Genomic DNA, 24839 nt, shown 5'->3' with positions numbered 1-24839 from the left:
ATGTAAAATAACCTAAAGGTGAATATTACGTTAGCAGCTCATTTCAGTTAGCGAAGTTTCTGTAGCAAGCCACCTAGCTAATAATACATTGATCATTTTCAAAATATATTTACTTACTTGATAGGTTTTCCCACTGCCTCCATTTCTGGGTCCTTAGATGAACTAAATAATGGGCAATCTTCCCGAAGATTCATAAAGATTAACTAAATAATGGCAATCTTCCCGAAGATTCAGGTGGCAGCACAACACATCCAGCCATGTGGATGATGGGAAGACTTCCAACAGACTGACTTTGGTCTTCCAAAATGGCACCTGGTGATTTGTGACGCAACTGCAAGACCTCTATAGGTGTACACTAGGTATAGTACTGTAGTATTAACCTGTAGTAGGTGGTATATGGGGTATAGTTACTTGTAGTAGGTGGTATAGAGGTCATAGTTACCTGTAGTAGGGGGTATAGGGGGTATAGGGGGCATAGTTACCTGTAGTAGGTGGTATAGGGGGTATAGGGGACATAGTTACCTGTAGTAGGGGGTATAGGGGGTATAGTTACTTGTAGTAGGTGGTATAGAGGTCATAGTTACCTGTAGTAGGGGGTATAGGGGGTATAGTTACTTGTAGTAGGTGGTATAGAGGTCATAGTTACCTGTAGTAGGGGGTATAGGGGGTATAAGGTGCATAGTTACCTGTAGTAGGTGGTATAGGGGATATAGGGGGCATAGTTACCTGTAGTAGGGGGTATAGGTGGTATAGGGGGCATAGTTACCTGTAGTAGGTGGTATAGGGGGCATAGTTACCGGTAGTAGGTGGTATAGGTGGTATAGGGGGCATAGTTAACTGTAGTAGGTGGTATGGGGGCATAGTTAACTGTAGTAGGTGGTATAGGGGGCATAGTTACCGGTAGTAGGTGGTATAGGTGGTATAGGGGGCATAGTTACCTGTAGTAGGTGGTATAGGGGGTATATGGGGCATAGTTACCTGTAGTAGGGGGTATAGGGGGTATAGGGGGCATAGTTACCTGTAGTAGGTGGTATAGGGGGCATAGTTACCTGTAGTAGGTGGTATAGGGGGTATAGGAGGCATAGTTACCTGTAGTAGGGGTATAGAGGGCATAGTTACCTGTAGTAGGTGGTATAGGGGGTATAGAGGGCATAGTTACCTGTAGTAGGTGGTATAGGGGGCATAGTTACCTGTAGTAGGTGATATAGGGGGCATAGTTACCTGTAGTAGGTGGTATAGGGGGTATAGAGGGCATAGTTACCTGTAGTAGGTTGTATAGGGGGTATAGGGGGCATAGTTACCTGTAGTAAGTGGTACAGGGGGTATTTCCGGGCCTCTGTGAACAGCTGTTGTTTGATGTTCGTGAGCGGCGCCTCTCTGAGACACTCCAGACTAACCAGCATGCCATTGGGCAGACAGCAGTCCACCAGGATCCTAGGGGGCATGAGGTGAAGGCCCCATAGTTCCCCTGAAGATGGCCGCGGGGCCATCTAGACACACACTCGGCTCTACCACAACCTGAGGGAGGAGAACACACGTTACACATACACGCTCAATACACACACACACGCGCGCACGCGCACACACACACACACACACATACACACACACACACACACTCCGCTCCAGCAGAGGTCTCCCCAGGTCCAGAACAGAGGCTAGGAAACACATAATATTAAATAGAGCCATGACTATGGAACTCTCTGCCACCCCAGGAAACTCAGGCTAGCTATAAAACAGATTAAAGAACACCTTACTGCACAAAGGGGACTTTGAAGAGACAGCCATTTTATATATATTGTATTGTAATTTACACTGGGTTATGTATTAGACCTAGATATTGATATGTAGTCTGTGTGACGTTTAAATGTACAGTGCATTTGGAAAGTTTTCAGGCCCCTTCCCTTTTTCCACATTTTGTTATGTTACAGCCTCATTCTGAAATGGATTAAATTAAAACATTTCCTCATCAATCTACACACAATATCCGATAATGACAAAGCGAAAACAGGTTTTTAGAAATATTTGCCAATTTATAAAATATAAAAAACAGAAATATTTTATTTACTTAAGTATTCAGACCCTTTTCTATGATACTCGACATTGAGCTCAGGTGCATCCTGTTATCATTGATCATTCTTGAGATGTTTCTACAACTTGATTGGAGTCCACCTGTGGTAAATTCAATTGATTGGACATGATTTGGAAAGGCACACACCTGTCTATATAAGGTCCCACAGTTGACAGTGCATGTCAGAGCAAAAACCAAGCCACGAGGTCGAAGGAATTGTCCGTAGAGCTCCGAGACAGGATTGTGTCGAGGCACAGATCTGGGAAAGGGTACCAAAAAATGTCTGTAGCATTGAAGGTCCCCAAGAACACAGTGGCCTCCGTAATTCTTAAATGAAAGTTTGGAACCACCAAAACTCTTCCTAGAGCTGGCCGCCCGGCCAAACTGAGCAATCGGGGAGAAGGACCTTGGTCAGGGAGGTGACCAAGAACCCAATGGTCACTCTGACAGAGCTCTAAAGTTCCTCTGTGGAGATGGGAGAACCTTCCAGAAGGACAACCATCTCTGCAGCACTCCACCAATCAGGCCTTTATGATAGAGTAAAAGGCACATGACAGCCTGCTTGGAGTTTGCCAAAAGGCACCTAAAAGACTCTCAGATGATGAGAAACAAGATTCTCTGGTCTGATGAAACCAAGATTGAACTCTTTGGCCTGAATGCCAAGGGTCACGTCTGGAGGAAACCTGGCACCATCCCTACGGTGAGGCATGGTGGTGGCAGTATCATGCTGTGGGGAAGTTTTTCAGCGGCATGGACTGGGAGACTAGTCAGGATTGAGGGAAAGATGAATGGCACAAAGTACAGAGAGATCCTTGATGAAAACCTGCTCCAGAGTGCTCAGGACCTCAGACTGGGGCGATGGTTCACCTTCCAACAGGACAACGACCCTAAGCACACAGCCAAGACAACGCAGGAGTGGGACAAGTCTCTGAATGTCCTTGAGTGGCCCGCCCAGAACCCGGACTTGAACCCAATGAATATCTCTGGAGAGACCTGAAAATATCTGTGCAGCGACGCTCCCCATCTAACCTGACAGAGCTTGAAAGGATCTGCAGAGAAGAATGGGAGAAACTCCCCAAATACAGGTGTGCCAAGCTTGTAGCGTCATACCCAAGAAGACTTGAGGCTGTAATCGCTGTCAAAGGTGCTTCAACAAAGTACTGAGGAAAGAGTCTGAATACTTATGTAAATGTGATATTTATGGGGTATTGTGATGTCATTATGGGGTATTGTGATGTCATTATGGGGTATTGTGATGTCATTATGGGGTATTGTGTGTAGATTGATGAGGGGGAAAAAAACTATTGAATACATTTTAGAATAAGGCTGTAACGTAACAAAATGTGTAAAAAGTCCAGGGGTCTGAATACTTTCTGAAGGCGCCATATGTTCTGTACTATGTGGACCCCAGGAAGAGTAGCTGATGACCTGGCTCATGGGGATCCTTATAAATACCAATACCTTGGGACACACACACACACACACACACACACACACACTAGTATTTCCATGGTAATAAAGCGGATCCAGTTGAACTGAGGGGTCTGAGAGAGTCTATAAAGTCTGGATGTTGAGGAGAGAAAGAGAAAAAAATGGCAGAGGAGAACAAGAAAGAAGAGAAAGACAGGAAGAAAACATTAAAACGTTTAGGAGAAAGAGAGAGCAGAACAGATTGAAGTGGAGAGAGAGAGAGGGAGAGAGAGCGAGAGCAGAACATATTGAAGTAGAAAGAGAGAGAGAGAGAGAGAGAGGGTGGGAGAGAGAGATCGAGAGAGGGAGAGAGAGAGAGAATAACATATTGAAGTAGAGAGAGAGAGAGAGAGATAGAGAGATGGTGGGAGAGATCAAGAGAGGGGAGATCGAGAGAGGGAGAGAGAGATCGAGAGAGGGAGAGAAGGCGATAGACTGCAGACATTTTTAGAAAGTGATTTGTAATGGTCTCTTAAATCCCCGAATATGATGTCACTCTTTCATACAGGATCATCAGCCTGTTTTCTCTCTCTGTGTGTGTGTGTGTGTGTGTGTGTGTGTGTGTGTGTGTGTGTGTGCGCGCGCGCGTGTGAAGTTGATATCATGTTGTCTCCAGTCATAACGGAGCATGTATAATGATTTATAACGGTAATGATAGCGGTAGTAACCGAAGCTACCGCCCTCTCCTCTCCGGGAACAGAGACCTGTCAGTCGGCATAATCTCCCGCTCTTCCCGGCTTCTCCCCCCGGCAAGTCACGAAGCGGCTGAGCGGCAAACGCAATACTACGCAACAAACACACACACACCGCAAAGCCGCGGCAAGGGCAGACGCGCTCAGAGCTCAGCGGCAGCGAACAAAGAACCGAGCCGCCGCGCGAGAGAAAGTAGGACACGGGCCGCCTGGCGCATGCAGCTGTACAAATAAGACCCCGTCCGTCCCCCGCTCTCTGACACACACACACACACACACACACACACACACACACACACACACACACACACACACACACACACACACACACACACACACACACACACACACACACACACACACACACACACACACACACACACACCCACACTGATCATCGAGAATCAAAGTGACAGCATCATTGAGACAGCACTCAGAGCTTCTTGTTGGATCAGAGAGCTGTAGCTTAATGTGATGGGAGCCGGGAGACAATAACCCATAACATATAACAAAAGAATCAAACAGTCAGTCAGTCATGACCTCTGCTAAACTACCAACTAACAGCTAGTCTAATAAATATACTCATATTATTATTCTGTATTTGATTTGACACTCAAAGCGGGAGACAGACAGCCGAGTAAGGTATAGGCTTAGCTAGAGCATAGGTCTACTGAAGGCTATTTACTTCAATATTAGGCTGTACACACAATAAAGCTCTGGACTTCCGGGGACAGACGGATGATAGTTTTCTTAGATGTTTTTGTTAATGAGTTTATCAGGAGAATGTTCTTTTCTCCACCTCTCTCTCTCTCTCTCTCTTCTCTGGTTACAAACAATCCTGTAGTGAAACCCCTCTTTTTCTCTCCACGACTTTCTCCTGATCCTTTCTTCTCCTCTCTGATTATTGGCAGCGATGATACCCCAGAGATGAGATGTCATCATTATTATGATGAGACATCAGCTTCCTGACACACACACACACACACACACACACACACACAGCGCCAATATGACACGCGCAATCACAGTAGCCAGGCTGTCCATTGTGAGTCATGATATAAGCTTCAATAAGTGACTCCGCTCCCCCCTCCATCCCTCCTCCTCTCCCTCCTTCCCCGAAGTTTGTCACTCACCCCTGTCTCTCCCGCCAGGCTGTAAGGCGGGTGGGTCTGTCTCGCGGGGCCGGTAGCGATGCGTGTCTGCGCCCGAGCCTCCGTTCCAGCCCTGGTCATAGCATCATGTCTACCAGCAGACTCGCGTACAGGACAGGACGCCCTTCCTCTCTCGCTGCCCTGCTTCACTGCCGTTAAAACGGTAAATCTGCGCGTGCCGACGCCTGTCTTGTCTTCTCCTTTCACCGTAAACTAAACCGGGGCTTCAAACCATCCAGTTCCTCTACCGGGCCTGTGCGGAGTGGAGAACAATGTGTTCGACAGGGAGGGGGGAGAGGGGGAGGGGAGGAGAGGAAGAGGGGACGACATGTAATCACATAATTCATTTTTAAAGGGGAGGCGACCTGGCAGTCAGCTGTTCCTAACTCAGAGGACATATGGAGGGGCATCGCCTTTAAGAGCAGAGCGGCACTGGTGACCGTTTATTAGTCGGGGGAAAATAATAATAATAATACACGCTATATACTGAGCGAACAAAACATTAAGAACACGCCCCTAATTGTTTATTATTTCACCTTTATTTAACCAGGTAGGCCAGTTGAGAACAAGTTCTCATTTACAACTGCGACCTGGCCAAGATAAAGCAAAGCAGTGTGACACAAACAACAACACAGAGTTACACATAAACAAACATACAGTCAATAATACAATAGGAAAGTCTATATACAGTGTGTACATATGAGGTAAGATTAGGGAGGTAAGGCAATAAATAGGCCATAGTGGTGAAGTAATTACAATATAGCAATTAACACTGGAGTGCGGATGAGGATGTGCAAGTAGAGATACTGGGGTGCAAAAGAGCAGAAAAACAAAAACAAAATATGGGAATGAGGAAGGTGGATGTTTACAGATGGGCTGTGTACAGATGGGCTGTTTACAGATGGGCTGTTTACAGATGGGCTGTTTACAGATGGGCTGTGTACAGATGGGCTGTTTACAGATGGGCTGTTTACAGATGGGCTGTGTACAGATGGGCTGTTTACAGATGGGCTGTTTACAGATGGGCTGTTTACAGATGGGCTGTTTACAGATGGGCTGTTTACAGATGGGCTGTGTACAGATGGGCTGTTTACAGATGGGCTGTTTACAGATGGGCTGTTTACAGATGGGCTGTGTACAGATGGGCTGTGTACAGATGGGCTGTGTACAGATGGGCTGTGTACAGATGGGCTGTTTGCAGATAGGCTGTGTACAGATGGGCTGTGTAAAGATGGGCTGTTTACAGATGGGCTGTGTACAGATGGGCTGTGTACAGATGGGCTGTTTACAGATGGGCTTTTTACAGATGGGCTGTGTACAGATGGGATGTTTACAGATGGGCTATGTACAGGTGCAGTCATATGTGAGCTGCTCTGACAGCTGATGCTTAAATATAGTGAGGGAGATATGAGTCTCCAGCTTCAGTGATTTTTCCATATTTGTTCCAGTCAGCAGCGAACTATAAGGAAAGGCGGCCAAAGGAGGTGTTGGGGATGACCAGTGAAATATACCTGCTGGATCGTGTGCTACAGATGGGTGCTGCTATGGTGACCAGTGAGCTGAGATAAGCTTTACCTAGCATAGACTTATAGATGACCTGGAGCCAGAAGGTTTGGCGACGAATATGAAGCGAGTGCCAGCCAACGAGAGCATACAGGTCGCAGTGGTGGGTAGTATATGGTGCTTTGGTGACAAAACGAATGGCACTGTGATAGACTGCATCCAATTTGCTGAGGAGGCTATTTTGTAAATGACATCGCCGAAATCAAGGATTGGTAGGATGGTCAGTTTTACGAGGGTATGTTTAGCAGCATGAGTGAAGGAGGCTTTGTTGCGAAATAGGAGGCCGATTCTAGATTTCATTTTGGATTGGAGATGCTTAATATCAAATCAAATCAAAGTTTTTTTTCACATGAGCCGAATACAAACAGTGAAATGATTACTTACAGGCTCTAACCAATAGTGCAGAAAAATGTATTAGTTGAACAATAGGTAAGTAAAGAAATAAAACAATAGTAAAAAGACAGTGAAAAATAACTGTAGTGAGGCTGTATACAGTAGAGAGGCTATATACAGTAGAGAGGCTATATACAGTAGAGAGGCTATATACAGTAGAGAGGCTATATACAGTAGAGAGGCTATATACAGTAGAGAGGCTATATACAGTAGAGAGGCTATATACAGTAGAGAGGCTATATACAGTAGAGAGGCTATATACAGTAGAGAGGCTATATACAGTAGAGAGGCTGTATACAGTAGAGAGGCTACATACAGTAGAGAGGCTACATACAGTAGAGAGGCTATATACAGTAGGGAGGCTATATACAGTAGAGAGGCTATATACAGTAGAGAGGCTATATACAGTAGAGAGGCTATATACAGTAGAGAGGCTATATACAGTAGAGAGGCTGTATACAGTAGAGAGGCTACATACAGTAGAGAGGCTATATACAGTAGGGAGGCTATATACAGTAGAGAGGCTATATACAGTAGAGAGGCTATATACAGTAGAGAGGCTATATACAGTAGAGAGGCTATATACAGTAGAGAGGCTGTATACAGTAGAGAGGCTATTTACAGTAGAGAGGCTATTTACAGTAGAGAGGCTATATACAGTAGAGAGGCTATATACAGTAGAGAGGCTACATACAGTAGAGAGGCTACATACAGTAGAGAGGCTATATACAGTAGGGAGGCTATATACAGTAGAGAGGCTATATACAGTAGAGAGGCTATATACAGTAGAGAGGCTATATACAGTAGAGAGGCTACATACAGTAGAGAGGCTACATACAGTAGAGAGGCTATATACAGTAGGGAGGCTATATACAGTAGAGAGGCTATATACAGTAGAGAGGCTATATACAGTAGAGAGGCTATATACAGTAGAGAGGCTATATACAGTAGAGAGGCTGTATACAGTAGAGAGGCTATTTACAGTAGAGAGGCTATTTACAGTAGAGAGGCTATATACAGTAGAGAGGCTATATACAGTAGAGAGGCTGTATACAGTAGAGAGGCTATTTACAGTAGAGAGGCTATATACAGTAGAGAGGCTATATACAGTAGAGAGGCTACATACAGTAGAGAGGCTACATACAGTAGAGAGGCTATATACAGTAGAGAGGCTATATACAGTAGAGAGGCTACATACAGTAGAGAGGCTACATACAGTAGAGAGGCTATATACAGTAGAGAGGCTATATACAGTAGAGAGGCTATATACAGTAGAGAGGCTATATACAGTAGAGAGGCTATATACAGTAGAGAGGCTATATACAGTAGAGAGGCTATATACAGTAGAGAGGCTACATACAGTAGAGAGGCTACATACAGTAGAGAGGCTATATACAGTAGGGAGGCTATATACAGTAGAGAGGCTATATACAGTAGAGAGGCTATATACAGTAGAGAGGCTATATACAGTAGAGAGGCTATATACAGTAGAGAGGCTGTATACAGTAGAGAGGCTATTTACAGTAGAGAGGCTATTTACAGTAGAGAGGCTATATACAGTAGAGAGGCTATATACAGTAGAGAGGCTGTATACAGTAGAGAGGCTATTTACAGTAGAGAGGCTATATACAGTAGAGAGGCTATATACAGTAGAGAGGCTGAATACAGTAGAGAGGCTATATACAGTAGAGAGGCTATATACAGTAGAGAGGCTGTATACAGTAGAGAGGCTATTTACAGTAGAGAGGCTATATACAGTAGAGAGGCTATATACAGTAGAGAGGCTACATACAGTAGAGAGGCTACATACAGTAGAGAGGCTATATACAGTAGAGAGGCTATATACAGTAGAGAGGCTACATACAGTAGAGAGGCTACATACAGTAGAGAGGCTATATACAGTAGAGAGGCTATATACAGTAGAGAGGCTATATACAGTAGAGAGGCTATATACAGTAGAGAGGCTATATACAGTAGAGAGGCTGTATACAGTAGAGAGGCTATTTACAGTAGAGAGGCTATTTACAGTAGAGAGGCTATATACAGTAGAGAGGCTATATACAGTAGAGAGGCTGTATACAGTAGAGAGGCTATTTACAGTAGAGAGGCTATATACAGTAGAGAGGCTATATACAGTAGAGAGGCTGAATACAGTAGAGAGGCTATATACAGTAGAGAGGCTATATACAGTAGAGAGGCTGTATACAGTAGAGAGGCTATTTACAGTAGAGAGGCTATATACAGTAGAGAGGCTATATACAGTAGAGAGGCTACATACAGTAGAGAGGCTACATACAGTAGAGAGGCTATATACAGTAGAGAGGCTATATACAGTAGAGAGGCTACATACAGTAGAGAGGCTACATACAGTAGAGAGGCTATATACAGTAGAGAGGCTATATACAGTAGAGAGGCTACATACAGTAGAGAGGCTACATACAGTAGAGAGGCTATATACAGTAGGGAGGCTATATACAGTAGAGAGGCTATATACAGTAGAGAGGCTATATACAGTAGAGAGGCTATATACAGTAGAGAGGCTATATACAGTAGAGAGGCTATATACAGTAGAGAGGCTATATACAGTAGAGAGGCTATATACAGTAGAGGCTATATACAGTAGAGAGGCTATATACAGTAGAGAGGCTATATACAGTAGAGAGGCTATATACAGTAGAGAGGCTATATACAGTAGAGAGGCTATATACAGTAGAGAGGCTATATACAGTAGAGGCTATATACAGTAGAGAGGCTATATACAGTAGAGAGGCTATATACAGTAGAGAGGCTATATACAGTAGAGAGGCTATATACAGTAGAGAGGCTATATACAGTAGAGAGGCTATATACAGTAGTGAGGCTATATACAGTAGAGAGGCTATATACAGTAGAGAGGCTATATACAGTAGAGAGGCTATATACAGTAGTGAGGCTATATACAGTAGAGAGGCTATATACAGTAGAGAGGCTATATACAGTAGAGAGGCTGTATACAGTAGAGAGGCTATATACAGTAGAGAGGCTGTATACAGTAGAGAGGCTATATACAGTAGAGAGGCTATATACAGTAGAGAGGCTATATACAGTAGAGAGGCTATATACAGTAGAGAGGCTATATACAGTAGAGAGGCTATATACAGTAGAGAGGCTATATACAGTAGAGAGGCTACATACAGTAGAGGCTACATACAGTAGAGAGGCTATATACAGTAGAGAGGTTATATACAGTAGAGAGGCTATATACAGTAGAGAGGCTATATACAGTAGAGAGGCTATATACAGTAGAGAGGCTACATACAGTAGAGAGGCTATATACAGTAGAGAGGCTACATACAGTAGAGAGGCTATATACAGTAGAGAGGCTATATACAGTAGAGAGGCTATATACAGTAGAGAGGCTACATACAGTAGAGAGGCTATATACAGTAGAGAGGCTATATACAGTAGAGAGGCTATATACAGTAGAGAGGCTACATACAGTAGAGGCTACATACAGTAGAGAGGCTATATACAGTAGAGAGGTTATATACAGTAGAGAGGCTATATACAGTAGAGAGGCTATATACAGTAGAGAGGCTACATACAGTAGAGAGGCTATATACAGTAGAGAGGCTACATACAGTAGAGAGGCTATATACAGTAGAGAGGCTATATACAGTAGAGAGGCTATATACAGTAGAGAGGCTACATACAGTAGAGAGGCTATATACAGTAGAGAGGCTATATACAGTAGAGAGGCTATATACAGTAGAGAGGCTACATACAGTAGAGAGGCTATATACAGTAGAGAGGCTATATACAGTAGAGAGGCTATATACAGTAGAGAGGCTACATACAGAAGAGAGGCTATATACAGTAGAGAGGCTATATACAGTAGAGAGGCTATATACAGTAGAGAGGCTATATACAGTAGAGAGGCTGTATACAGTAGAGAGGCTATATACAGTAGAGAGGCTATATACAGTAGAGAGGCTATATACAGTAGAGGCTATATACAGTAGAGAGACTATATACAGTAGAGAGGCTATATACAGTAGAGAGGCTATATACAGTAGAGAGGCTATATACAGTAGAGAGGCTGTATACAGTACAGAGGCTATATACAGTAGTGAGGCTATATACAGTAGAGAGGCTATATACAGTAGAGAGGCTATATACATTAGAGAGGCTATATACAGTAGAGAGGCTATATACAGTAGAGGCTATATACAGTAGAGAGGCTATATACAGTAGAGAGGCTATATACAGTACAGAGGCTGTATACAGTAGAGAGGCTATATACAGTAGGGAGGCTATATACAGTAGATAGGCTATATACAGTAGCGAGGCTATATACAGTAGAGAGGCTATATACAGTAGAGGCTATATACAGTAGAGAGGCTATATACAGTAGAGAGGCTATATACAGTAGAGAGGCTATATACAGTAGTGAGGCTATATACAGTAGAGGCTATATACAGTAGAGAGGCTATATACAGTAGAGAGGCTATATACAGTAGAGAGGCTATATACAGTAGAGGCTATATACAGTAGGGAGGCTATATACAGTAGAGAGGCTGTATACAGTAGAGAGGCTATATACAGTAGGGAGGCTATATACAGTAGAGAGGCTATATACAGTAGAGAGGCTATATACAGTAGAGAGGCTATATACAGTAGGGAGGCTATATACAGTAGAGAGGCTATATACAGTAGAGAGGCTATATACAGTAGAGAGGCTATATACAGTAGAGAGGCTATATACAGTAGAGAGGCTATATACAGTAGAGAGGCTATATACAGTAGAGAGGCTATATACAGTAGAGAGGCTGTATACAGTAGAGAGGCTGTATACAGTAGAGAGGCTATATACAGTAGAGAGGCTATATACAGTAGAGAGGCTATATACAGTAGAGAGGCTATATACAGTAGAGAGGCTATATACAGTATATATACAGTAGAGAGGCAATATACAGTAGAGAGGTTGTATACAGTAGAGAGGCTATATACAGTAGAGAGGCTATATACAGTAGAGAGGCTATATACAGTAGAGAGGCTATATACAGTAGAGAGGCTATATACAGTAGAGAGGCTATATACAGTAGAGAGGCTACATACTTTAGAGAGGCTATATACAGTAGAGAGGTTGTATACAGTAGAGAGGCTATATACAGTAGAGAGGCTACATACAGTAGAGAGGCTATATACAGTAGAGAGGCTACATACAGTAGAGAGGCTATATACAGTAGAGAGGCTATATACAGTAGAGAGGCTATATACAGTAGAGAGGCTACATACAGTAGAGAGGCTATATACAGTAGAGAGGCTATATACAGTAGAGAGGCTATATACAGTAGAGAGGCTACATACAGTAGAGAGGCTATATACAGTAGAGAGGCTATATACAGTAGAGAGGCTATATACAGTAGAGAGGCTACATACAGTAGAGAGGCTATATACAGTAGAGAGGCTATATAGAGTAGAGAGGCTATATACAGTAGAGAGGCTATATACAGTAGAGAGGCTGTATACAGTAGAGAGGCTATATACAGTAGAGAGGCTATATACAGTAGAGAGGCTATATACAGTAGAGGCTATATACAGTAGAGAGACTATATACAGTAGAGAGGCTATATACAGTAGAGAGGCTATATACAGTAGAGAGGCTATATACAGTAGAGAGGCTATATACAGTAGAGAGGCTGTATACAGTACAGAGGCTATATACAGTAGTGAGGCTATATACAGTAGAGAGGCTATATACAGTAGAGAGGCTATATACATTAGAGAGGCTATATACAGTAGAGAGGCTATATACAGTAGAGGCTATATACAGTAGAGAGGCTATATACAGTAGAGAGGCTATATACAGTAGAGAGGCTGTATACAGTAGAGAGGCTATATACAGTAGGGAGGCTATATACAGTAGATAGGCTATATACAGTAGCGAGGCTATATACAGTAGAGAGGCTATATACAGTAGAGGCTATATACAGTAGAGAGGCTATATACAGTAGAGAGGCTATATACAGTAGAGAGGCTATATACAGTAGTGAGGCTATATACAGTAGAGGCTATATACAGTAGAGAGGCTATATACAGTAGAGAGGCTATATACAGTAGAGAGGCTATATACAGTAGAGGCTATATACAGTAGGGAGGCTATATACAGTAGAGAGGCTGTATACAGTAGAGAGGCTATATACAGTAGAGAGGCTATATACAGTAGAGAGGCTATATACAGTAACGAGGCTATATACAGTATATATACAGTAGAGAGGCAATATACAGTAGAGAGGTTGTATACAGTAGAGAGGCTATATACAGTAGAGAGGCTATATACAGTAGAGAGGCTATATACAGTAGAGAGGCTATATACAGTAGAGAGGCTATATACAGTAACGAGGCTATATACAGTATATATACAGTAGAGAGGCAATATACAGTAGAGAGGTTGTATACAGTAGAGAGGCTATATACAGTAGAGAGGCTATATACAGTAGAGAGGCTATATACAGTAGAGAGGCTATATACAGTAGAGAGGCTATATACAGTAGAGAGGCTATATACAGTAGAGAGGCTACATACTTTAGAGAGGCTATATACAGTAGAGAGGTTGTATACAGTAGAGAGGCTATATACAGTAGAGAGGCTACATACAGTAGAGAGGCTATATACAGTAGAGAGGCTACATACAGTAGAGAGGCTATATACAGTAGAGAGGCTATATACAGTAGAGAGGCTATATACAGTAGAGAGGCTACATACAGTAGAGAGGCTATATACAGTAGAGAGGCTATATACAGTAGAGAGGCTACATACAGTAGAGAGGATATATACAGTAGAGAGGCTATATACAGTAGAGAGGCTATATACAGTAGAGAGGCTACATACAGTAGAGAGGCTATATACAGTAGAGAGGCTATATACAGTAGAGAGGCTATATACAGTAGAGAGGCTATATACAGTAGAGAGGCTGTATACAGTAGAGAGGCTATATACAGTAGAGAGGCTATATACAGTAGAGAGGCTATATACAGTAGAGGCTATATACAGTAGAGAGACTATATACAGTAGAGAGGCTATATACAGTAGAGAGGCTATATACAGTAGAGAGGCTATATACAGTAGAGAGGCTATATACAGTTTAGAGGCTGTATACAGTACAGAGGCTATATACAGTAGTGAGGCTATATACAGTAGAGAGGCTATATACAGTAGAGAGGCTATATACATTAGAGAGGCTATATACAGTAGAGAGGCTATATACAGTAGAGGCTATATACAGTAGAGAGGCTATATACAGTAGAGAGGCTATATACAGTAGAGAGGCTGTATACAGTAGAGAGGCTATATACAGTAGGGAGGCTATATACAGTAGATAGGCTATATACAGTAGCGAGGCTATATACAGTAGAGAGGCTATATACAGTAGAGGCTATATACAGTAGAGAGGCTATATACAGTAGAGAGGCTATATACAGTAGAGAGGCTATATACAGTAGTGAGGCTATATACAGTAGAGGCTATATACAGTAGAGAGGCTATATACAGTAGAGAGGCTATATACAGTAGAGAGGCTATATACAGTAGAGGCTATATACAGTAGGGAGGCTATATACAGTAGAGAGGCTGTATACAGTAGAGAGGCTATATACAGTAGGGAGGCTATATACAGTAGAGAGGCTATATACAGTAGAGAGGCTATATACAGTAGAGAGGCTATATACAGTAGGGAGGCTATATACAGTAGAGAGGCTATATACAGTAGAGAGGCTATATACAGTAGAGAGGCTATATACAGTAGAGAGGCTATATACAGTAGGGAGGCTATATACAGTAGAGAGGCTATATACAGTAGAGAGGCTGTATACAGTAGAGAGGCTATATACAGTAGAGAGGCTATATACAGTAGAGAGGCTATATACAGTAGAGAGGCTATATACAGTAGAGAGGCTATATACAGTAGAGAGGCTATATACAGTAACGAGGCTATATACAGTATATATACAGTAGAGAGGCAATATACAGTAGAGAGGTTGTATACAGTAGAGAGGCTATATACAGTAGAGAGGCTATATACAGTAGAGAGACTATATACAGTAGAGAGGCTATATACAGTAGAGAGGCTATATACAGTAGAGAGGCTATATACAGTAGAGAGGCTATATACAGTAGAGAGGCTACATACTTTAGAGAGGCTATATACAGTAGAGAGGTTGTATACAGTAGAGAGGCTATATACAGTAGAGAGGCTATATACAGTAGAGAGGCTATATACAGTAGAGAGGCTATATACAGTAGAGAGGCTATATACAGTAACGAGGCTATATACAGTATATATACAGTAGAGAGGCTATATACAGTAGAGAGGTTGTATACAGTAGAGAGGCTATATACAGTAGAGAGGCTATATACAGTAGAGAGACTATATACAGTAGAGAGGCTATATACAGTAGAGAGGCTATATACAGTAGAGAGGCTGTATACAGTAGAGAGGCTATATTCAGTAGAGAGGCTATATACAGTAGAGAGGCTATATACAGTAGAGAGGTTGTATACAGTAGAGAGGCTATAAACAGTAGAGAGGCTATATACAGTAGAGAGGCTATAAACAGTAGAGAGGCTATATACAGTAGAGAGGCTATATACAGTAGAGAGGCTGTATACAGTAGAGAGGCTATATACAGTAGAGAGGTTACATACAGTAGAGAGGCTATATACAGTAGAGAGGTTGTATACAGTAGAGAGGCTATATACAGTAGAGAGGCTATATACAGTAGAGAGGCTATATACAGTAGAGAGGCTATATACAGTAGTGAGGCTATATACAGTAACAAGGCTATATACAGTATATATACAGTAGAGAGGCTATATACAGTAGAGAGGTTGTATACAGTAGAGAGGCTATATACAGTAGAGAGGCTATATACAGTAGAGAGACTATATACAGTAGAGAGGCTATATACAGTAGAGAGGCTGTATACAGTATAGAGGCTGTATACAGTAGAGAGGCTATATACAGTAGAGAGGCTATATACAGTAGAGAGGCTATATACAGTAGAGAGGTTGTTTACAGTAGAGAGGCTATAAACAGTAGAGAGGCTATATACAGTAGAGAGGCTATAAACAGTAGAGAGGCTATATAGAGTAGAGAGGCTATATACAGTAGAGAGGCTGTATACAGTAGAGAGGCTATAAACAGTAGAGAGGCTATATACAGTAGAGAGGCTATATACAGTAGAGAGGCTATAAAAGTAGAAAGGCTATATACAGTAGAGAGGCTATATACATTAGAGAGGCTATATACAGTAGAGCGGCTATATACAGTAGAGAGGCTATAACAGTAGAGAGGCTATATACAGTAGAGAGGTTATATACAGTAGAGAGGCTATATACAGTAGAGAGGCTATATACAGTAGAGAGGCTATATACAGTAGAGAGGCTACATACAGTAGAGAGGCTATATACAGTAGTGAGGCTGTATACAGTAGAGAGGCTATATACAGTAGAGAGGCTGTATACAGTAGAGAGGCTATATACAGTAGAGAGGCTGTATACAGTAGAGAGGCTATATACAGTAGATAGGCTATATACAGTAGAGAGGCTATATACAGTAGCAAGGCTATATACAGTAGAGAGGCTATAACAGTAGAGAGGCTATATACAGTAGAGAGGCTAGATACAGTAGAGAGGCTATAAAAGTAGCGAGGCTATATACAGTAGAGAGGCTATATACAGTAGAGAGGCTGTATACAGTAGCGATGCTATAAATGTAGCGAGGCTATATACAGTAGAGAGGCTGTATACAGTAGAGAGGCTATATACAGTAGAGAGGCTGTATACAGTAGAGAGGCTGTATACAGTAGAGAGGCTATATACAGTAGAGAGGCTGTATACAGTAGAGAGGCTATATACAGTAGAGAGGCTATATACAGTAGAAAGGCTATATACAGTAGAGAGGCTATATACAGTAGAGAGGCTATATACAGTAACGAGGCTATATACAGTATATATACAGTAGAGAGGCTATATACAGTAGAGAGGTTGTATACAGTAGAGAGGCTATATACAGTAGAGAGGCTATATACAGTAGAGAGACTATATACAGTAGAGAGGCTATATACAGTAGAGAGGCTATATACAGTAGAGAGGCTGTATACAGTAGAGAGGCTATATACAGTAGAGAGGCTATATACAGTAGAGCGGCTATATACAGTAGAGAGGTTGTATACAGTAGAGAGGCTATAAACAGTAGAGAGGCTATATACAGTAGAGAGGCTATAAACAGTAGAGAGGCTATATACAGTAGAGAGGCTATATACAGTAGAGAGGCTGTATACAGTAGAGAGGCTATATACAGTAGAGAGGTTACATACAGTAGAGAGGCTATATACAGTAGAGAGGTTGTATACAGTAGAGAGGCTATATACAGTAGAGAGGCTATATACAGTAGAGAGGCTATATACAGTAGAGAGGCTATATACAGTAGAGAGGCTATATACAGTAGTGAGGCTATATACAGTAACAAGGCTATATACAGTATATATACAGTAGAGAGGCTATATACAGTAGAGAGGTTGTATACAGTAGAGAGGCTATATACAGTAGAGAGGCTATATACAGTAGAGAGACTATATACAGTAGAGAGGCTATATACAGTAGAGAGGCTATATACAGTAGAGAGGCTGTATACAGTATAGAGGCTGTATACAGTAGAGAGGCTATATACAGTAGAGAGGCTATATACAGTAGAGAGGCTATATACAGTAGAGAGGTTGTTTACAGTAGAGAGGCTATAAACAGTAGAGAGGCTATATACAGTAGAGAGGCTATAAACAGTAGAGAGGCTATATACAGTAGAGAGGCTATATACAGTAGAGAGGCTGTATACAGTAGAGAGGCTATAAACAGTAGAGAGGCTATATACAGTAGAGAGGCTATAAACAGTAGAGAGGCTATATACAGTAGAGAGGCTATATACAGTAGAGAGGCTATAAAAGTAGAAAGGCTATATACAGTAGAGAGGCTATATACATTAGAGAGGCTATATACAGTAGAGCGGCTATATACAGTAGAGAGGTTATATACAGTAGAGAGGCTATAACAGTAGAGAGGCTATATACAGTAGAGAGGTTATATACAGTAGAGAGGCTATATACAGTAGAGAGGCTATATACAGTAGAGAGGCTATATACAGTAGAGAGGCTACATACAGTAGAGAGGCTATATACAGTAGTGAGGCTGTATACAGTAGAGAGGCTATATACAGTAGAGAGGCTGTATACAGTAGAGAGGCTATATACAGTAGAGAGGCTGTATACAGTAGAGAGGCTATATACAGTAGATAGGCTATATACAGTAGAGAGGCTATATACAGTAGCAAGGCTATATACAGTAGAGAGGCTATAACAGTAGAGAGGCTATATACAGTAGAGAGGCTATATACAGTAGAGAGGCTATATACAGTAGAGAGGCTGTATACAGTAGAGAGGCTATAAACAGTAGAGAGGCTATATACAGTAGAGAGGCTATAAACAGTAGAGAGGCTATATACAGTAGAGAGGCTATATACAGTAGAGAGGCTATAAAAGTAGAAAGGCTATATACAGTAGAGAGGCTATATACATTAGAGAGGCTATATACAGTAGAGCGGCTATATACAGTAGAGAGGTTATATACAGTAGAGAGGCTATAACAGTAGAGAGGCTATATACAGTAGAGAGGTTATATACAGTAGAGAGGCTATATACAGTAGAGAGGCTATATACAGTAGAGAGGCTATATACAGTAGAGAGGCTACATACAGTAGAGAGGCTATATACAGTAGTGAGGCTGTATACAGTAGAGAGGCTATATACAGTAGAGAGGCTGTATACAGTAGAGAGGCTATATACAGTAGAGAGGCTGTATACAGTAGAGAGGCTATATACAGTAGATAGGCTATATACAGTAGAGAGGCTATATACAGTAGCAAGGCTATATACAGTAGAGAGGCTATAACAGTAGAGAGGCTATATACAGTAGAGAGGCTAGATACAGTAGAGAGGCTATAAAAGTAGCGAGGCTATATACAGTAGAGAGGCTATATACAGTAGAGAGGCTGTATACAGTAGCGATGCTATAAATGTAGCGAGGCTATATACAGTAGAGAGGCTGTATACAGTAGAGAGGCTATATACAGTAGAGAGGCTGTATACAGTAGAGAGGCTGTATACAGTAGAGAGGCTATATACAGTAGAGAGGCTGTATACAGTAGAGAGGCTATATACAGTAGAGAGGCTATATACAGTAGAGAAGCTGTATACAGTAGAGAGGCTATATACAGTAGAGATGCTGTATACAGTAGAGAGGCTATATACAGTAGCGAGGCTGTATACAGTAGAGAGGCCATATACAGTAGAGAGGCTATATACAGTAGAGAGGCTGTATACAGTAGAGAGGCTATTAAAGTAGCGAGGCTATATACAGTAGAGAGGCTATATACAGTAGAGAGGCTATATACAGTAGAGAGGCTACATACAGTAGAGGCTACATACAGTAGAGAGGCTATATACAGTAGAGAGGCTATATACAGTAGAGAGGCTATATACAGTAGAGAGGCTATATACAGTAGAGAGGCTACATACAGTAGAGAGGCTATATACAGTAGAGAGGCTACATACAGTAGAGAGGCTATATACAGTAGAGAGGCTATATACAGTAGAGAGGCTATATACAGTAGAGAGGCTACATACAGTAGAGAGGCTATATACAGTAGAGAGGCTATATACAGTAGAGAGGCTATATACAGTAGAGAGGCTATATACAGTAGAGAGGCTATATACAGTAGAGAGGCTATATACAGTAGAGAGGCTACATACAGTAGAGAGGCTATATACAGTAGAGAGGCTATATACAGTAGAGAGGCTATATACAGTAGAGAGGCTATATACAGTAGAGAGGCTGTATACAGTAGAGAGGCTATATACAGTAGAGAGGCTATATACAGTAGAGAGGCTATATACAGTAGAGGCTATATACAGTAGAGAGACTATATACAGTAGAGAGGCTATATACAGTAGAGAGGCTATATACAGTAGAGAGGCTATATACAGTAGAGAGGCTATATACAGTAGAGAGGCTGTATACAGTACAGAGGCTATATACAGTAGTGAGGCTATATACAGTAGAGAGGCTATATACAGTAGAGAGGCTATATACATTAGAGAGGCTATATACAGTAGAGAGGCTATATACAGTAGAGGCTATATACAGTAGAGAGGATATATACAGTAGAGAGGCTATATACAGTAGAGAGGCTGTATACAGTAGAGAGGCTATATACAGTAGGGAGGCTATATACAGTAGATAGGCTATATACAGTAGCGAGGCTATATACAGTAGAGAGGCTATATACAGTAGAGGCTATATACAGTAGAGAGGCTATATACAGTAGAGAGGCTATATACAGTAGTGAGGCTATATACAGTAGAGGCTATATACAGTAGAGAGGCTATATACAGTAGAGAGGCTATATACAGTAGAGAGGCTATATACAGTAGAGGCTATATACAGTAGGGAGGCTATATACAGTAGAGAGGCTGTATACAGTAGAGAGGCTATATACAGTAGGGAGGCTATATACAGTAGAGAGGCTATATACAGTAGAGAGGCTATATACAGTAGAGAGGCTATATACAGTAGAGAGGCTATATACAGTAGAGAGACTATATACAGTAGAGAGGCTATATACAGTAGAGAGGCTATATACAGTAGAGAGGCTATATACAGTAGAAAGGCTATATACAGTAGAGAGGCTATATACAGTAGAGAGGCTATATACAGTAACGAGGCTATATACAGTATATATACAGTAGAGAGGCTATATACAGTAGAGAGGTTGTATACAGTAGAGAGGCTATATACAGTAGAGAGGCTATATACAGTAGAGAGACTATATACAGTAGAGAGGCTATATACAGTAGAGAGGCTATATACAGTAGAGAGGCTGTATACAGTAGAGAGGCTATATACAGTAGAGAGGCTATATACAGTAGAGAGGCTATATACAGTAGAGAGGTTGTATACAGTAGAGAGGCTATAAACAGTAGAGAGGCTATATACAGTAGAGAGGCTATAAACAGTAGAGAGGCTATATACAGTAGAGAGGCTATATACAGTAGAGAGGCTGTATACAGTAGAGAGGCTATATACAGTAGAGAGGTTACATACAGTAGAGAGGCTATATACAGTAGAGAGGTTGTATACAGTAGAGAGGCTATATACAGTAGAGAGGCTATATACAGTAGAGAGGCTATATACAGTAGAGAGGCTATATACAGTAGAGAGGCTATATACAGTAACAAGGCTATATACAGTATATATACAGTAGAGAGGCTATATACAGTAGAGAGGTTGTATACAGTAGAGAGGCTATATACAGTAGAGAGGCTATATACAGTAGAGAGACTATATACAGTAGAGAGGCTATATACAGTAGAGAGGCTATATACAGTAGAGAGGCTGTATACAGTATAGAGGCTGTATACAGTAGAGAGGCTATATACAGTAGAGAGGCTATATACAGTAGAGAGGCTATATACAGTAGAGAGGTTGTTTACAGTAGAGAGGCTATAAACAGTAGAGAGGCTATATACAGTAGAGAGGCTATAAACAGTAGAGAGGCTATATACAGTAGAGAGGCTATATACAGTAGAGAGGCTGTATACAGTAGAGAGGCTATAAACAGTAGAGAGGCTATATACAGTAGAGAGGCTATAAACAGTAGAGAGGCTATATACAGTAGAGAGGCTATATACAGTAGAGAGGCTATAAAAGTAGAAAGGCTATATACAGTAGAGAGGCTATATACATTAGAGAGGCTATATACAGTAGAGCGGCTATATACAGTAGAGAGGCTATAACAGTAGAGAGGCTATATACAGTAGAGAGGTTATATACAGTAGAGAGGCTATATACAGTAGAGAGGCTATATACAGTAGAGAGGCTATATACAGTAGAGAGGCTACATACAGTAGAGAGGCTATATACAGTAGTGAGGCTGTATACAGTAGAGAGGCTATATACAGTAGAGAGGCTGTATACAGTAGAGAGGCTATATACAGTAGAGAGGCTGTATACAGTAGAGAGGCTATATACAGTAGAGAGGCTATATACAGTAGAGAGGCTATATACAGTAGAGAGGCTGTATACAGTAGAGAGGCTATAAACAGTAGAGAGGCTATATACAGTAGAGAGGCTATAAACAGTAGAGAGGCTATATACAGTAGAGAGGCTATATACAGTAGAGAGGCTATAAAAGTAGAAAGGCTATATACAGTAGAGAGGCTATATACATTAGAGAGGCTATATACAGTAGAGCGGCTATATACAGTAGAGAGGTTATATACAGTAGAGAGGCTATAACAGTAGAGAGGCTATATACAGTAGAGAGGTTATATACAGTAGAGAGGCTATATACAGTAGAGAGGCTATATACAGTAGAGAGGCTATATACAGTAGAGAGGCTACATACAGTAGAGAGGCTATATACAGTAGTGAGGCTGTATACAGTAGAGAGGCTATATACAGTAGAGAGGCTGTATACAGTAGAGAGGCTATATACAGTAGAGAGGCTGTATACAGTAGAGAGGCTATATACAGTAGATAGGCTATATACAGTAGAGAGGCTATATACAGTAGCAAGGCTATATACAGTAGAGAGGCTATAACAGTAGAGAGGCTATATACAGTAGAGAGGCTAGATACAGTAGAGAGGCTATAAAAGTAGCGAGGCTATATACAGTAGAGAGGCTATATACAGTAGAGAGGCTGTATACAGTAGCGATGCTATAAATGTAGCGAGGCTATATACAGTAGAGAGGCTGTATACAGTAGAGAGGCTATATACAGTAGAGAGGCTGTATACAGTAGAGAGGCTGTATACAGTAGAGAGGCTATATACAGTAGAGAGGCTGTATACAGTAGAGAGGCTATATACAGTAGAGAGGCTATATACAGTAGAGAAGCTGTATACAGTAGAGAGGCTATATACAGTAGAGATGCTGTATACAGTAGAGAGGCTATATACAGTAGCGAGGCTGTATACAGTAGAGAGGCCATATACAGTAGAGAGGCTATATACAGTAGAGAGGCTGTATACAGTAGAGAGGCTATTAAAGTAGCGAGGCTATATACAGTAGAGAGGCTATATACAGTAGAGAGGCTATATACAGTAGAGAGGCTACATACAGTAGAGGCTACATACAGTAGAGAGGCTATATACAGTAGAGAGGCTATATACAGTAGAGAGGCTATATACAGTAGAGAGGCTATATACAGTAGAGAGGCTACATACAGTAGAGAGGCTATATACAGTAGAGAGGCTACATACAGTAGAGAGGCTATATACAGTAGAGAGGCTATATACAGTAGAGAGGCTATATACAGTAGAGAGGCTACATACAGTAGAGAGGCTATATACAGTAGAGAGGCTATATACAGTAGAGAGGCTATATACAGTAGAGAGGCTATATACAGTAGAGAGGCTATATACAGTAGAGAGGCTATATACAGTAGAGAGGCTACATACAGTAGAGAGGCTATATACAGTAGAGAGGCTATATACAGTAGAGAGGCTATATACAGTAGAGAGGCTATATACAGTAGAGAGGCTGTATACAGTAGAGAGGCTATATACAGTAGAGAGGCTATATACAGTAGAGAGGCTATATACAGTAGAGGCTATATACAGTAGAGAGACTATATACAGTAGAGAGGCTATATACAGTAGAGAGGCTATATACAGTAGAGAGGCTATATACAGTAGAGAGGCTATATACAGTAGAGAGGCTGTATACAGTACAGAGGCTATATACAGTAGTGAGGCTATATACAGTAGAGAGGCTATATACAGTAGAGAGGCTATATACATTAGAGAGGCTATATACAGTAGAGAGGCTATATACAGTAGAGGCTATATACAGTAGAGAGGATATATACAGTAGAGAGGCTATATACAGTAGAGAGGCTGTATACAGTAGAGAGGCTATATACAGTAGGGAGGCTATATACAGTAGATAGGCTATATACAGTAGCGAGGCTATATACAGTAGAGAGGCTATATACAGTAGAGGCTATATACAGTAGAGAGGCTATATACAGTAGAGAGGCTATATACAGTAGTGAGGCTATATACAGTAGAGGCTATATACAGTAGAGAGGCTATATACAGTAGAGAGGCTATATACAGTAGAGAGGCTATATACAGTAGAGGCTATATACAGTAGGGAGGCTATATACAGTAGAGAGGCTGTATACAGTAGAGAGGCTATATACAGTAGGGAGGCTATATACAGTAGAGAGGCTATATACAGTAGAGAGGCTATATACAGTAGAGAGGCTATATACAGTAGAGAGGCTATATACAGTAGAGAGACTATATACAGTAGAGAGGCTATATACAGTAGAGAGGCTATATACAGTAGAGAGGCTATATACAGTAGAAAGGCTATATACAGTAGAGAGGCTATATACAGT

At 41.5% G+C, this 24839-nt stretch overlaps 2 protein-coding genes across 2 annotated transcripts in view; one reads left to right on the top strand and one right to left on the bottom strand.

The window, feature by feature from the left end:
* LOC139379146 (high mobility group protein B2-like) overlaps window positions 1–24839 on the top strand; it is a 371903-nt gene that overhangs the window by 137127 nt on the left and 209937 nt on the right. The gene's annotated exons all lie outside the window — the stretch shown is intronic.
* Window positions 1–24839, bottom strand: part of LOC139379531 (phosphatidylinositol 4,5-bisphosphate 3-kinase catalytic subunit alpha isoform) — a 167096-nt gene that overhangs the window by 121369 nt on the left and 20888 nt on the right. Inside the window, exons 2-3 of the mRNA XM_071122348.1 lie at window positions 5367–5637; window positions 1302–1518 (exon numbers count right to left, since the gene is read on the bottom strand). Of these exons, the coding sequence (XP_070978449.1) occupies window positions 1302–1490 (189 nt within the window). The 5' untranslated portion in view covers window positions 1491–1518; window positions 5367–5637. The remainder of the gene's footprint in view (window positions 1–1301; window positions 1519–5366; window positions 5638–24839) is intronic.

The sequence above is a fragment of the Oncorhynchus clarkii genome, chromosome 21 (assembly GCF_045791955.1).
Source record: "Oncorhynchus clarkii lewisi isolate Uvic-CL-2024 chromosome 21, UVic_Ocla_1.0, whole genome shotgun sequence".
NCBI classification, from domain to species: Eukaryota; Metazoa; Chordata; class Actinopteri; order Salmoniformes; family Salmonidae; genus Oncorhynchus; species Oncorhynchus clarkii.
Note: the sequence above shows the minus strand (reverse complement) of the source record. Positions and strands in the feature narration are given on the sequence as shown.